This window comes from Salvia splendens, unplaced genomic scaffold (genome assembly GCF_004379255.2).
Source record: "Salvia splendens isolate huo1 unplaced genomic scaffold, SspV2 ctg1122, whole genome shotgun sequence".
Classification (NCBI taxonomy): Eukaryota; Viridiplantae; Streptophyta; class Magnoliopsida; order Lamiales; family Lamiaceae; genus Salvia; species Salvia splendens.
The window spans coordinates 6,913-18,016 of NW_024598670.1; the positions used below are offsets into that span (position 1 = coordinate 6,913).

The following is an 11,104-nucleotide window of genomic DNA, read 5'->3' on the forward strand; positions in this document are numbered from 1 at the left end:
TCAATGATGCTTGACGTAGTTTGGTTGCCTGTGTGAAGATGTCCAAAAATAGATTATTTGCATTGAATATGAAACATGATATGTTGAAGTGCATGAATGCTATTGTTAAAAATGAATCGTGGTTATGACACTTGCGTCTTGGACATCTGAATTTTGGTGGTTTAAAGCTTTAGTCTACAAAGAATATGGTGAAAGGCTTGCCGCATATGGATCATCCTGAAGAAGTTTGCGAAGGATGTATACTGGGAAAACATCACTGGCCAAGTTTCTCAAAAGAAATAAGATGGAGAGCATCACGCCCGTTGGAGATCGTTCACACAGACGTTTGTGGTCCTCTAAAGCCTATTTCTATCGGAGGTAATCAGTACTTTTTAACTTTCATTGATGATTACTCCAGAAAGACTTGGGTGTATTTCTTGAAAATGAAATATGAGGTGTTTGATATTTTCAAAGAGTTCAAAATTCTTGTTGAAAGGCAGAGTGGGCACTATATTAAAGTTCTCAGATCCGATCAAGGTGGCGAGTTCACATCCGATTTGTTCGAAAAGTTTTGCAAGGAGCACGGAATCATTCACCAGCTTATACCTCCATATACTCCTCAACTGAACGGTGTTGCTGAAAGGAAGAACCGGACAATTCTTGATATGGCGAGGAGTATGATCAAAGGGAAGGACTTACCCCGAGAATTCTGAGCTGAAGCTGTCGCAACAGCAGTATATCTCCTGAACCGGTGTCCCACCAAAAGTGTTCGCAACATGACACCCGAAGTAGCATGGAGCTCGTTCAAGCCTAGTGTTGCACACCTGAGAGTTTTTGCCTGCATTGCTTATGCCAAAATTCCTGAAGCTCGAAGAATAAAGCTTGATGATAAAGGCGAAAAGTGTATCTTCGTGGGATATGGTGATCGAGTAATGGGTTACAAATTGTATAACCCACTCACGAAGAAGGTAATCATAAGTCGCGACGTGGTGTTTGAAGAAGATCAAACAAGGAACTGGGAGGATAAAAAAGTTGCAAGCTCGTCAGAAATTGTACCTGATCAGCAAGAAGATGCACGTGAAGTTGAAGAACCAGATTCACCAACATCATCTCAAGGTCCAGTCGGAAGGCCAAGAAGAATGCGCAATCTGAATGATATATATGAAGCTACCGAAGAAGTTGATGAAGTTGTGGAAGAAAATGTTAATCTTGTTTGTTTTCATAAGAATGTTGATCCTATTGCTTATGCAGATGCTGCACAAGACAGGAAATAGAATATTGCAATGGATGAAGAAATCAATGCGATCGAGAAAAATGATACTTGGTCGTTGACAACGTTACCAGAAGACCGAAAAGCAATTGGTGTGAAATGGGTGTACAAAACAAAGAAAAATGCCAATGGTGAAGTGCAAAGGTACAAGGCAAGGTTGGTGGCGAAAGGATACAAGCAGAAAATTGAAATTTATGCTCGGTATGAAGATCTTGAAGAATTAAGCTTAAGGGAGGATGTTGAGCTATTAAACTCAATTGCTTCAATATTAAGAAATGGCTTGGTGGAAATGATAAGTAGGTGAATCACCACCTCATCTTAGTTGATGAAATTTTGTGATTTGTTCATGGCTTAAGAGAAGGCCACAATCTCTCCATGTCGCATGGCGGTGGAATGAGTGATCAATCTCTAATCTCTTCATGGCTAAGTAAATTTGTCTCCAAGAATGATTATGAGGAGGTGACGTAGTATCTATGTGTATTATAGTTAGCCACATATAGTTGACTACTTTATTATCCTTGAAATCTATAAATAGGATAGTTGTAGAGCCGTAGCTCATAGTTAGAAAGAGAGAAAAGATTTGTGTAGTGCTGAAGCACTTTTGTTTGTGTATTTTGTAATCCTTTTGTGAGAAGTCTATCAATACTTATCCTCCATATTTCATTCTTGTTGAGTGCTCCTATATTTTGTGTATCAAATATCCAACACAACCAAGCAGTTCCCGAAGTAATACACCGGAACCGGCGGATCGAACAGCGCGTTCCGCCGCCCTCTCTCATCAGCCGTAAAATAGAACACCTCAGCTTTATCTTTGGCGCTACTGCCGTGGGACTTCACCAATGTGGTCCATACATACCCCGCCACAACTGTGAGAGTGGAGACTCGATCTAGGCTCAGCCTCGCCGTTAAGAACTGATACTTGAGGTTGTTATGTCGGATCGGCCGAGGATGAACGAAGCTCTCACTCTGTTAGTCGGCCGTGGGAGAGACACCACCGTCTTGAAAGGAATCTTCTTCATTGCATCCCAGAATATTCCGTCAACTCTTCTAGAAGCTTCTGAATCCGGTTTCTCAAAAACCGGCAGAGGTTCGCCCGTTTTCGCGACAAAAGACTCAGCCCACACCTTGACGAATCCGACGATGGATCTCCAGTCACAGAGGCCGTGGTGGAAGCAGGGACGGATCCACCTTAATATAAGGCGGGGCAAATGCCCCTCCTCAAATATTTTTACTATATGCTATTTTGTCAATTTTGTAATTTTTTTTTTGAAATTTCTTTATATTTGCCCCTTCTCAAATTCTCAAATTTCCAATACATATAATTTTGCCCCCGTTCATTTATATTCCTGGATCCGTCCCTGGGTGGAAGTTCACACCGATGCAGATCACAGGGGCAATTTTGTAATTCTCTTCCTCAGTCAGCGGCTGCACAAGGTCGTAGAATTGGTCAGCTTCTCTAGCGTGATTCAATACGAGATCGTCGAAGTCGAGGCTGGATGGCGATAGTGAGCGATACGGTGTCGCCGGAGATGTAACGGATGACGGGCTTCGAAGCGTCAGTGTCGAGAGGGTAGAGGAGATTTCCGGCGACGGGGAGGTAGTGTTTGAGGATAAGAGAAAGAGAGTGTTTGAGGTTTGGAACAATTGTGTTGGAGAATTCATCCTCGGAATATGGATGGTTATACAAATTGAGGATGTACATCGGATTGGAATCCAGATAAGACATGTCGAAGAAGGAGAGCGGCAGGAATAGCTCGGCGGCGACGCCTTGTGGCGGCGGAATACGGCAGGTTTCGATTACGGTTATGCACATTCTTTCCCATCTTCGTTATAATATATACAAGTTGAATTCATAAAGTTGTCAATATTACATGTACCTATTTTCTTGTTGGGTTTATTAGATTAACAAATAGTCATAATTGAAATTTGTATTTTCATTCAAATGGTACACGTATGTTAAAATTATTTTTATGGGATTATTAGAATAACAAATAGTCGTAAATAAGATTTGCCGTTTAATTTATTCTAACGACACATATAACTTTATTTGTTGGAATTATTAGATTGGCAAATATACGTAAATGAAATTATGCAGTTTTATTCTAACGACACATCATAGTATTTGTATTTTTTAGTAGTGCTTTTTTCATTATAAAATACTTTATTTAAATGAACGATTAATAAAAAAAAGTAAAACGATAATCAAAATTAAGCAAAACAACATCAATCTCATTTTATTTGACCTTGACACCAGTTGCAAACATAGAAGCAAAAGTCTCCATCTCTTCCTTGGTCAACGACATACCGACGATCAAATCTCCGTCACCGGAGTTAGACAACGACATCGAATATCCCCCGTCCAACGACAGAACCTCCACCTTCTCCGCCTCCCCCCATCCGAAATCCGCCTCCGCGTAATCGAACTTGGGGGAACCAGTCATCGCCATAGCCCTCATGCCCTTATATTTCGGCATCTCCGTCAACAGATTCTCCGGGCTTTTAAGAAACTCATCTCCGTTGTAAATTTTGGTCTTTATCTCATCAACAATAGCCTCCGCCGCCGCAACAAATCCATCCTCCGCCGCCAACCTCCGATGCTCCACTCTCACCCTCCCGCTACCTAAGCAATTGCCGAAGTAATTCACCGGCACAGGTGGATCGTACAGCGCGTTCCGCCTCCCCGTGCCGTCGGCCGCAATATAGAACACCACATCTTCATTTTCAGCAGGACCCAAGGATTTCTCCAAGGCGGTCCAGACATAGGCCGCCGCAACCACAAAAGTGGAGACTCGATCTATGTTTGGCCTCGCCGACAAGATCCGATTCTTGAGCATTATTATGTCGGAGTGTCTGAGGATAAATGAAGCTCTCACTCTATTGGTCGGCAATGGATGCGTCGCCGGCGGCTTTAAAGGACGCTTCTTCATTGCTTCCCAATATATTCCGTCAACTCTACTAGAATCTTTGCAAATTAGTCTCTCGAAAATCGGCAGAGATTCTCCGTTTCTAGAATCAAACGCCTCATCATTGCCGGATTTGTTGATCACAGCCCACGCCTTAGGGCCAACGCAGAAAAAAATGTTAGTAAGAACAACATTAAACATACCAATAATATTTTTAATACGATGCGTCACTTTTTTAATTTGTTTCAACCGAGATAACTCAATATTAAAAATACCATACTTTTTTTTATCTCTAATTAGTCTCTCAATCTTATTTTATTCTATCTAACGCACAAAATAAAACTGTATACTGAACTCAAACCCTAGCTAGTTCATTTCTCAAACAAATATTCGGAGCCACTGAATTTGCAAATTCAAATTGATTTTAGACTATGTCAACAAAATTAAAACAATAAAAAAGGAATAAAAAAAACTTCCATAGGGACTTAAACCCTAATTACCTTTATGAATCCTAAGATTGATCTGTCGTCACCGAGGCTATGGTGATTGCTCAAACCTAAGCAGATTCCCCTGCCCGGAAAGTGAGTCACCTGCAGAGAGATGGGAGGGATAATTTTGTAATTTTCTTCCTCGGACATTGCTGGCGTCCGAGGAAGGAGGTCATAGAACTGATCCGCTTCTCTAGCGTGATTCGCGACAAGCTCGTTGTAATCGAGGCCAGAAACACCGATCGTGAGTGGGACAGAGTCGCCGGAGATGTATCGGAAAACCGGTTTGTCGGTGTCGGTGTCGGAAGGGTAGAGGAGGTTTCCGGCGACAGGGAGATAGTGTTTGAGAGCTAAAGAGAGAGAGTGTTTGAGGTTTGGAACAATGGTGTTGGAGAATTCGGCTTCTGAACATGGGTGGTTGTAGAAGACGAGGCGGCGGGTGTGATTGAAATGCAGCCAAGTCATGTCGTAGAAAGAGAGCGGCAGGAACAGCTCGGCGGCGGCGCCTTGTGAAGGAGGAATACGGCAGGTTTCGATCACGGTTGTCATTGCAGGTTTTCTGAGTATGAAGTGATTAACTAGCTAGGGTGTTTAATTTGTACAGTAATGCTTCCTCTGCTTTTGAATTATATAGAAATTGAATCCATGAAAATTACTGACTCCATGTGCAATTAAATAGTGTAGTTTATTTTGGTACCAACTTTTCAAGATAAGACAAAAGGAAGGTGTACTTACTTTTGTTGGGATTTAAGTTCGAAACTTTGGTATACTCCCTTCTATACGTCTCCTTTAAATGTAAAATGAAAGTTTGCATTTTTATTCTAACGAAACATCTTTTATATACTATTTCTTAAAATCTTATTTGATGATATATTGTAAAGTATTTCTTTGTAAAATATAAGTATACGGGACTGATGCAGCAATGACAAGTAAGAGTATTGTATCCTATAAATACTAATGTATTAGCTTAAGTATCAGAACTAGTGCTATCATGATTGTAGTGACAAGAGTTTTGTAAAGTAAACTTTCCTACATTTCGAAATTGGATCTATATAAATTACATACTCTAACTGCCGTCAACTCATAAGACAAAAAGTTGAGTGAATTGAAAGATTCTGGTTGACTTTACAATGTACTACAAGCACTTATAAGACAAAAAGTTGAGTGAATTGAAAGATTCTGGTTGACTTTACAATGTACTATGATGCTTGTAGTATTTTCTTGTTGGGATTATTAGATTGGTAATTAAATATTCATAAACGAGATTTGCAGTTTTATTCTAAGTTCTAACGACACATGTGTATATCTTATTTTTCCGTTTAGATTATTAGATTGGTATATAGTCGCTAACAATGCATCCTTTATATATGTTGTACATTACTTAAAATCTTATTTAATGATATATTTCTACTTTATTATTACAAAATACAAGTATTAAGCATTTTAAAGATTTTTCGTATTTTATTAAATACTCAGCAATTTTTTTTATGAATAAAATAATAAAATATCATCACAACTTATCGTTTGCATCATACTCTTGGGCATATCCGAGAGAAAACATCAACAACTAGCCAACAAGTAGACTAAGCATACCAAATAACATGGGCAAGCCCATGGAAAATACATAAGATCAACAAAATCAATACATCCAAAGTCGAAGAAGGAGAGCGGCAGGAATAGCTCAACGGCGACGCCTTGTGGCGGTGGAATATGATACGGTCATATTATTAAATTATCATATCTCTATTATTTAGTCTATTAGTATTATATTATCATATCTTTCACATATTCTTGTTCATTAAGTTCAGTGGCGGATTCAGGAATTTTAGATTGGGGGTGCAATAAATAATTAAATCGACTTAGAGATTAAAAAAATTCGATATTTTTTCTTCTAGTATGTCGGTAATGAGTCATTAACAGATTATTTTTAGTGTTATTGCTTGAAACTTTTTCAATATTTAAAATAGAGGTTCTTAAATATCTATAATTGAGATTATTTTTAGTGTTATTGCTTGAAACTTTTTCAATATTTAAAATAGAGGTTCTTAAATATATATAATTGAGAATTTGTTTTAGTATTGAAAGAGTTTTCACTATATAAAATAAAACAAAAATACTATACATAATATATAATAATCTAATTTTAAATATGAGCTTAATAAGAAATCATAAATAAATATCCCAAAAAACGTTCCTGACAGAATTCGAACTTGGGTCCTAAACAAAAGTAAATGAGTATTTTACTTCTAGGCTATTCACACTTTTGTTGATGCATTTGTAACCCTTTTTCTTAATTCTGTCTGCCACAGATTAAGTTAGAGCAAGTATTAGAAATATAAGATATTGTTATTCTTCTTGATCAATTCAGAAATTCAATTATCCTTATTTTATTTTCACACTATTATTTCAATTTTGTATGTTCTTGGTTTGATCGACGGACGAAGCTTTGGCGACTACCTCTTATTCCTCCGCTGATAACAATCGCGACGCCGGAATCTTGTTAAGAGAAACTATCCCTCAACAGGATACGGCAGGTTTCGATTACGGTTGTCATGGCTGGTGGTCGGAGTATCAAGTGATCACACTATGGCACCGGTCGAGCTAGGTGAAGTTGGCCGACCTCACCGTTGGATCTGAAGAGTCGCCGGAAAACGCCCTCAATCAGCCGCCGGCGTGCAGAGAAAAAAGAAGCGTTTACTTTTCTGTGTCCATATATTGGGCCTTCTTCATTTATGACAAATTAATTTAAAGCCCAATTCACTTTCTCTTATAGTAGTAGTAGTATTTTAATAATCCAATATTAATCAAGCATTTATAAAAATTGAAGTTGAACGGAAACTTTAGCATAAGTTTTGGCAATAATATTGATGATATTTTACTTTTTCTATAAGAAAATTTTTAGTATTATTTCCTTTTTTCAACTTTGTAGTACTAATTAATAATTGGCACATTCACTTTTTTCTCTTATTCATAATTTTTTTTTACCCTAGCTAGCTTAAATAAACTTAATAATTACTTTTGATTGTTGATTTCATTATTTTGCTTAAAAAACTAGATTTAAAAGTGCTATAGTATACCATATAAGATTATTAATTGAATAATTTTGACTTTATTTAGTTGTTTTCTTAATTTGAATATTCATTCAAACCAATTAATACCGCTATTTAAATTTTAAAACAAAACAACATCGATCTCATTTTGTAGAGAGATGAGAGGGATAATTTTATAATTTGAATATTCATTCAAATATACGTAAACGAAATTATGCAGTTTTATTCTAACGATACATCATATTATTTGTATTTTTTAGTAGTGCTTTTTCATTATAAAATACTTTATTTAAATGAACTATTAATAAAAAAAAGTAAAACGATAATCAAAATTAAGCAAAACAACATCAATCTTCTTAAAGATGGTAATCGAGAGAGGAGAGATTGGTAGTAGAAGACATTGTATTGTATTTCTTTTTCTTGTTACAATTTGTGTACAATACATCCCCTTTTATAGGTAAAGATATAAGATAACTAAGGAAAAGATCAATCTATTCTAATTGTATCAATTTCCTATTAATCTTGATTCTTCTACCTAAAATAGAATGGTTTATTCCTCTTTCCTTTCTTAGTGTGTAGTTTATTCTCTTTTCCTTTCTTGACACTCCCCCTCATGTTGAGTAACGGCATCTCCGATACTTAACTTGGTCAGAACTTCCTTGAAGACCTTGGCATGTACCGCCTTAGTTAGAATATCCACCAGTTGTTCTTCGGACCGAACGAATGGAAGTTCGATGATGCCTCCATCTAACTTTTCTTTGATGAAGTGACGGTCGACTTCCACGTGCTTAGTCCTATCATGTTGGACTGGATTTTCCGAGATACTAATGGCCGCTTTGTTGTCACAAAAAAGTTGACTTTTCTCTTTCGGAGGGAACCCAATCTCTGTGAGTAATCTTCGCAACCATAAGATCTCGTTGATTCCACTCTTTACTCCACGAAACTCTGCTTCTGCACTAGATAATGCCACCACTTTCTGCTTCTTACTTCTCCAAGTGACTAAGTTTCCACCAACGAAGGTGAAATATCCCGCTGTAGATCTTCTGTCGTTCGGGTTACTGGCCCAATCAGCGTCTGTGTACCCCTCCACTTCCAAGTTCTCTTTCCTTTCGAGCAGTATGCCATAACCTGTTGTCCCCTTTAGGTACCGTACAATTCTGAGGGCAGCTTCCATGTGTTCTTCCTGCGGTTTGTGCATGAACTGACTCACCACTCCTACAGCATATGCAATGTCAAGCCTTGTATGGGCGAGGTAGATCAGTTTCCCTACAAGGCGTTGATACCTTTCCCGATCAGTCATTGTAGCACCTTCAGTGATTTTCAGTCCGTGATTCATCATGATCGGAGTCTCGGCAGGTTTACATTCGAGTAGTCCAGTTTCTGCTAATAAGTCCAAGACATATTTTTTCTGTCTCAGGAAGATTCCTCTTTTCGATCTCAGGACTTCGATACCCAGAAAGTACTTCATTGTCCCAAGGTTTTTCATCTCTAATTCTTGTGACAGACTCTTCTTCAGTCCTTCAATTTCTTCGATGTTGTCACCCGTGATGATCATGTCGTCAACATAGATGATTAGACATGTTATCTTCCCTTCCCTTTTCTTCAAGAACAGAGTATGATCAGCATTACTCAGTTTATAGCCATATTTTGTCATGGCTTGGCAAAATCGCCCGAACCACTCTCTGGGTGACTGTTTTAACCCGTACAGCGTCTTCCTTAGCCTGCAGACTTGTCCTTTTCCAAACTCTTCCGAGAATCCTGGGGGAGCTTCCATATACACTTCCTCATTCTTCTTCAACTCTCCATGTAGAAAGGCGTTAGTTACATCAAACTGAAGTAATGGCCAGTCTTTACAGGCTGCTACGGCCAACAAGGTCCGAACTGTACTCATTTTAGCTACTGGGGAGAAAGTTTCATCGTAGTCTATCCCATAGGTCTGGGTGTATGCTTTTGCCACCAATCTCGCTTTGTATCTCTCGATTGATCCATCTGCCCGTCGTTTGATAGTGAACACCCATTTGCAACCTACAGGTTTCTTTCCCTTTGGCAAGTTACATTTTTCCCATGTATCATTTTTCATTAGAGCATCCATTTCTTTCTTCATGGCCTCTCTCCAGTGCTTATGCTTCATCGCCTCTTCCCAAGACTGAGGAATATGAACTTTTTTATATATCGCTGCTTCGAAAGCCCGGGCCATCTCCGTGTATTGCCCCCGAACAGTGTTTGCTATTGAGTATCTAGATTTCCGCCCCTGCCAATCTGGAGAGTACCGTTTTGGTGGTACACCCCGGGTACTCCTGGGTGGTAAGTATCCACTCGATCTACTCGCGCTTGGATCCTCCTGTGGAGCCTCATTGTTTTCCTGTCTCACACTGTCAGTACTAAGTTGGGAACTGTTATGGGTACTGGAGTTTACCTCAGGATTTGAAGACGGAGATGATGGTGGGGTACAAGCATTGAACCTGTCGGGCTCTACATGGGATGAGGTCGGCTCGGCGGGTATGCTAACCTCCTCTGGCGGGCCGACATCTAGTGCAGATTCTGGCATTGGACTGGGAGGAGTAAGGGCTTGGTTTGAGACTTGGTTTGGGTTTGGGATAGGTAGGGATGATGGTGTATGGAGCCAACTTAGCGAGTCTGTGTTCTCCCCTGACTGCTAAGTTGGTGGTAAAAGTATTCGGACTCGACAAAGTCACAATTCAAGGTGGTATGGAGATGTTATGTTTTGGGGTCATAGCATCGGTATCCATTTTGGTTTTTTCCGTACCCTAAAAACACGCATTTTACAGCATTTGGGGAGAATTTGGATCGGTTTTGTTTCGGAATATGGACGAACACTGAGCATCCAAACACTTTTGTTCGAGGGTAAGAGATGATGGTATACTTGTATAGGCTGAGAGATCGTCTAAGGGAGTTTTTAAGTGTAAGGCATGGGTCGGGAGTCGATTGAGGAGGTACACTGCAGTGGCTACGACTTCGGGCTAAAAGGAGTTTGGGATATGGGATTCGATGATTAGGGCCCGGGTCATTTCTAAGAGTATCCTATTTTTCCTTTCTGCTACCCCATTTTGTTCAGGTGTATAAGCACAAGTGGTTTGGTGGACAAGGCCTTTTTCGGTGAAGAAGTTTTTCATTTTGGTGTTTACATACTCTCCCCCATTATCTGATCTAAGGATTTGGATATTCTGTTTGTATTGAGTTTGTATGAGGCTATAGAATTTGGTAAATTTGTCAAAAACTTCGGATTTAGAGTTTAAAAAATATACTCATGTCATTCTAGAACAATCATCAACAAATAGCAAGAAATATCGAAAGCCATTATCACTAGTAACAGGTGCGGGACCCCAGACATCAGAGTGGATTAAGGAAAAAACAGATTTCGCACGAGTATTATGGAGTTTATATGAATGTCGA

At 39.1% G+C, this 11,104-nt stretch overlaps 1 protein-coding gene across 1 annotated transcript; it reads right to left on the reverse strand.

Annotated features, from left to right (window-relative positions):
- Positions 1-3,483: 3,483 nt before the first annotated feature.
- LOC121788705 (malonyl-coenzyme:anthocyanin 5-O-glucoside-6'''-O-malonyltransferase-like) lies at positions 3,484-5,189 on the reverse strand. The gene is made up of 2 exons (XM_042187326.1): positions 4,653-5,189; positions 3,484-4,305 (listed from the first exon to the last, which is right to left on the reverse strand). Exons 1-2 carry the CDS (start codon positions 5,187-5,189, stop codon positions 3,484-3,486), a joined length of 1,359 nt encoding a protein of 452 aa, XP_042043260.1.
- Between the last annotated feature and the right edge of the window lie 5,915 nt (positions 5,190-11,104).

What these genes read in the sequence shown, in the direction of transcription:
- LOC121788705 (XM_042187326.1), bottom strand. Translation starts at nt 5,189, where the DNA reads ATGACAACCGTGATCGAAACCTGCCGTATTCCTCCTTCACAAGGCGCC. An exon ending in CAATCTTAGGATTCATAAAG is followed by an intron (nt 4,306 to 4,652) that starts GTAATTAGGGTT and finishes GTTGGCCCTAAG; the next exon opens with GCGTGGGCTGTGATCAACAA.